Consider the following 4588-nt stretch of genomic DNA (forward strand, 5'->3'; position numbering starts at 1 on the left):
TTGAACATGGAAGGGAAGACGTAGACGGCTAAGCTACACACAGAAGTAGAAGAGAACTGACTGATTGGTTCGTCTGGTATTGCAGGGTACATCTATCTATGTACTGCAAGGCTCCATGATGTGTTCTTGTGCTCTAAACGCTATGCTCCACTACCCGCAAATGCTTGGAGTGCATGGAAGGCTCAGGTCCGCCCACCCTAGCTGTCCCTGCCCCCCTCTCCTAGTCAAAGACCTCTCAGGGACAATCGGAAAAGACAGGAGTTTTATGATTAACACTCATTAATTGTGTCCTGAGTGTGCATCAAGTCTGGGGCAAAGCATCTGCCTGTGAAGGCAGTAGATGGAAAGTTTACGTCACGTTGTGTGTCCCTTTCGATAGTGCTGCTTAAATGTGAGTACCCCATATAAAGCCCTGTCTATGCTTAAAAGAGGTGCATACGGTTGAAGGAAGAGCATTAAAACATTGCGTTCCCAAGCAGGAAGAAAAAAGGACGAGAACAACAAGAGCGTTTGCCGTGTTGATGATTCTACGCACAACTTAATAACGAGACGAGCCGCCTCACAGCGCGACGCTGGTTCCAAAAGAGCCCTTATAGCGGCCCCTAGAGGCGTTCCACTTGAAGTTCGCGAAGACAGACCACAGGCGCAACATATGCTGCACAAGTTCAGCCGTGCTATTACTTCATGTGAAGATATTCGCATGCACTGAAACGCTCATGGTATACTACTGGGAAGGCCCGTAAAGGCACCGGTTTTGCTGCTGCTAGGGTCCGTAGGAACCTGCCTCCAAGCAAGTATCTACGCTAATTAAAATCTTGGGGACTTTTTAGTGGCAGCTCAGTATTCGCAGGTCTTCGAGACTCGGAAGAGTTACACACAGAAAGTGAACTAGCTATCATTAGCCTCTCACATGACATTACATCCGCTATTACCCCCCATGCTTCGAGTCATGAACATTTGCTTGTGGAATTCATAGAGCCGTTTTCCAGCTTCAAATACATTGTACTTTCCTGCAAACCGCAAGCCCGGAGAACCCCAAACCAGAAGGCGTAGCCAAAACGTAAAACTATTGGCCATTCGGAAGGAACTAAGACGCCAGCAGTGAACATGGCAAGCTTCATTCAATCAATAGATGTGTTGGTTTCCCTAATCGCCAATTCGTTCCACTGTACTGTAAATCGTGAGAGTCAACCGTAAGCTATTACGTTAATTTCCAATTTCTACAGGCAACAAATGCCCCACCAGCTTCGCAGTCATACTCTCCGTAGAGGGCAATCGAGATGAGCTCTTCTCTCCTTGGACCACCGTTGTCTATGAGAACTTGGCTTTCCTTAACAAAATCCCCTTTGCTGTTGATAGGAAAGACCAGGGCCCGACCGCCCCTAATCTTGTCTGCAACAGCGGAGTCAGCCTGAAGGTACCGGTTCGCCGCCCCCACACAAACACTGGCCAGAAAGTAATTTTACAGGCTATAAATACGATGACCACAGCAGCAGTATGAAGGCCTACACCATCAGCAACAACGGGCAGCACATAATGAAGAAACACACTAGCTGCACCATATATTTGCAGCTCAAGTAATGAAACAGAACGAAACGTCCCCACAAATTTGTGGTGTAGTGCAACACCTCTATACATTTACCCTTGTCTCTGCAAGAGCCCCTCTGAGAGCCACCATGACGCTGAAACCGCTAGAGTCCTCGTTTCGCAGGTCATGGATGTCGAAATCCGCCAAACGGCGCAGCGTCACCGGCTGCCCCTGTAAGCCACGGAATCAAACCACGAATCGCACACCGTAAGATCCAAGTTTTGGCTGGTAAAATTGGATGCAGTGACTCGCGAGCAGCAGGATTACAATTTGAGAACCTACACCTTACAAACTGCACCTTCGAACATGAGACCTTCTGTTCTGCTGGAGAGTGCGAACTGTAAGTGCTTTAACTTTCAACCTCGAAACGTACATCTTTCTCGACGTTGAGAAAGAAAATGCGGAGAGGCTGCTGGAATGCCTTGTTGATAAACCTGAGGAGCGTCCCCGCCAGAACCGCCTTCGGCTCAGACTGGCCAGGCAGTAGAGTAGACATCCCAAGCGCATCGAGCAGGCCGCGCGCATGCGTTTCAGTTCCTTCTAAGTCACAAACCACAAAGCGCAAAACCAAAACCCCTGACCATACAGCCGAAAACGATGATGAGCAGCAGTGAAAGCTCCGCAGCACCCTAAATGAGCACTCCATCACTTGTGCTGCGTCTGCTTCCGGTGCTTCTGTTGCTTGTCCGTAAGTCGAGACAAACCTCCTGCTGTGGATGGAGGCTCGCAGAGGACCTCCCCGCTGATCGCGAGAGCGCCCCATGGGAAGAAGCGGACTCTATGTGCCTTTGGCATTGAGAAGCAGAAGACGTGAGGCACGGGGCCTTCAACACCTGAACAAGCCATTGCAAGCAAGGTAAGCGCCGGAGTGCAGGACGGCTGTAACGACGCGTGGAAACATGAAGATCGCACTAAAAACTGCGTATCGCCGCTTGAAGCCAAAGGAGAGCCACCGAGCTGACAAGAGAAGGACCGTGTCCCTTTTTTCCTGTCGATCTACGCATTCATAGCCGCCGCGCAGCCACGCTTGCAGAGAGCAGCTCGTATTCGCAGAAGCACCATCGTGTGAAGCCTCACCAGAGAGAACTGCCCCAAGTGTGGGATGTACGCAAAGCCATGAGGGCTCTCTTTCTATGAGGTCTATTTGGTATCGCATTTCCCCCGCCTTCTTTTGAAACCCGTGGAGATGCACAAAAGCTCCGCGAGACCAAATGAGAGTCATCTCAGTAGGCCCCGCCATAAGGGCCAAGGGAGTAAAGCCATTGCGGTCCGGCAGAGTAGCACAGTGTACACACGGGTGACGCAGCCCAGGAACAACACAAAAGAAGCGATCCTTCCCTGCAGCATGTACACAGGCGGACATGCGCAGACACGCACAAATACACGCACGAGCTCGCCGCGTGACACAAGGAAACGAGGCACGAAAAGGCATATGCGCATATGCCACCACCTCCTCAGCAAACATGGCAGCGATGAACGGACCAGCAGATTTCGATTTCGCTACGCACCGGCTACAATGTACAGCCTGTTTCTCTGAACTGGCCTTTGCCCCTCTTCTATTTGCGGTGGTTCTGGTGTTGCCCAACATTGCCAGTTGGTGGTGGGGCCCTCAGCGAGGCCCTCAAGCTCTGCAGGCATTGGAGCTGTCTCGAGCTGCAGCAAATTCGCGGGGCGCATCTCCTCTTCCTCAGAACGACGAAACGCAGCGGCATCCTTCTGACTAAGTGGAAAAAAGCAGTCTCCGTCTAGATTCATGCACGCAGACACGCAACGGTAGGCAGACTCAGAAAACAACTAGGACGCCTGTGTGGGCAGATAGATGGTGATGTACATGCCGACATCGAGCCTAGCAGCGAAGCGTCGAAGCCATACAACAAGGGTGACAGGTCGGCATGTAGAAACAAGTGCATAACTACAAATCTGAAGAAACGAGCGGCCAAGGAAAGCGCAACTGATGAGGATGTGGGGGCACCGAGCAGGGACGAGAGACCAGGACGCAGAAATTCAGAAATTCTGGTAGTAGACATGTGCAATGCATTAAAGAGGAAGGACAGAGAAGGGATTAGAAGTAGGCGCTTTTTATATCCGCTCCTTTGCCTCTGCATATTTTTCGTAAGTGTTTGGAGAACCGTGCGTCCTCCGTTTTCAACTCAAGCACGTACGCCCTACCAGTCCAGGCGGATTGATAGAACAAAGGATCGTCAAATGCAACATCAATGGTTGGAAGCTGCCAGTAGAGGAGTTCCGTTTTTAAGGCAATGTATTTTTCCGCAAACTCGGACATGGGACAGCCGCGCAAGGGCTCCACGCCTAGACAGCAAATCACACGTAGAAAGAAAGCCGAATCCGCCAGACCGATTCCTTTTAGGAGTTGCAATTAGCGATGGAGGGCTTAGTACGAGCGGTTTGAGTTTTAAACGGCTAAAAATTGACATTTGTTGATGCTCTGCAAGTGAGTTCTGTGGGTGCGCCTTGCGATTTGTGGTCGACACAGCGCTTTTCATGGCTTTTTTTTCACTTACCCAGTAGGTGCTCGACCATGAGTTCAAATCCCTGCTGCGGTCTACTGATCTGAAGAGCACCGTCTTCGGTCCTAGCCACCATTGGGGGGATATCCTTAAATCCTTCTTTCCGAACCACGTGAACCAAACCGCTGCTCTGCACATCTGCTCGCCCCATAACTTCTGCGGGCAGGGTAAAGCGGGCAGAGCCTACTGCGAACACCGCAGCCTTCGCGTTGGGACCAGTGAAGTAGTCCATTCTCGTGGACGGTTGGCACGAACCCTGCACAGACAAGCCACAAATCCAAACCGTGAACAGAAAGGCGCTTCGATTCAAGTGAGGGAATACGGCGGTCACACGGAAACGTTTTCTCTCAGGCAGTATAAAGGGATCCGAAAACAGGCTCTCATTGGCCGTCATCCTTCTGGTTGTCGGTTTTGGGGTCCCCATTAGACCCAAAACACGAACCCAAAGCTACCGGAGCTCAAAAAGCTAGAG

The 4588-nt window shown here is 50.9% G+C and overlaps 1 protein-coding gene across 1 annotated transcript; it reads right to left on the bottom strand.

Annotated features, from left to right (window-relative positions):
* Positions 1-906: 906 nt before the first annotated feature.
* LOC34621610 lies at positions 907-4348 on the bottom strand. Its single transcript, XM_026338154.1, has 9 exons — positions 4111-4348; positions 3758-3898; positions 3097-3333; positions 2666-2926; positions 2293-2421; positions 1962-2128; positions 1643-1759; positions 1243-1411; positions 907-1010 (listed from the first exon to the last, which is right to left on the bottom strand). Exons 1-9 carry the CDS (start codon positions 4346-4348, stop codon positions 907-909), a joined length of 1563 nt encoding a protein of 520 aa, XP_026193939.1.
* Between the last annotated feature and the right edge of the window lie 240 nt (positions 4349-4588).

Source organism: Cyclospora cayetanensis, unplaced genomic scaffold (genome assembly GCF_002999335.1).
Source record: "Cyclospora cayetanensis isolate NF1_C8 unplaced genomic scaffold, CcayRef3 CcayRef3_contig_234, whole genome shotgun sequence".
Taxonomy (NCBI): Eukaryota; Apicomplexa; class Conoidasida; order Eucoccidiorida; family Eimeriidae; genus Cyclospora; species Cyclospora cayetanensis.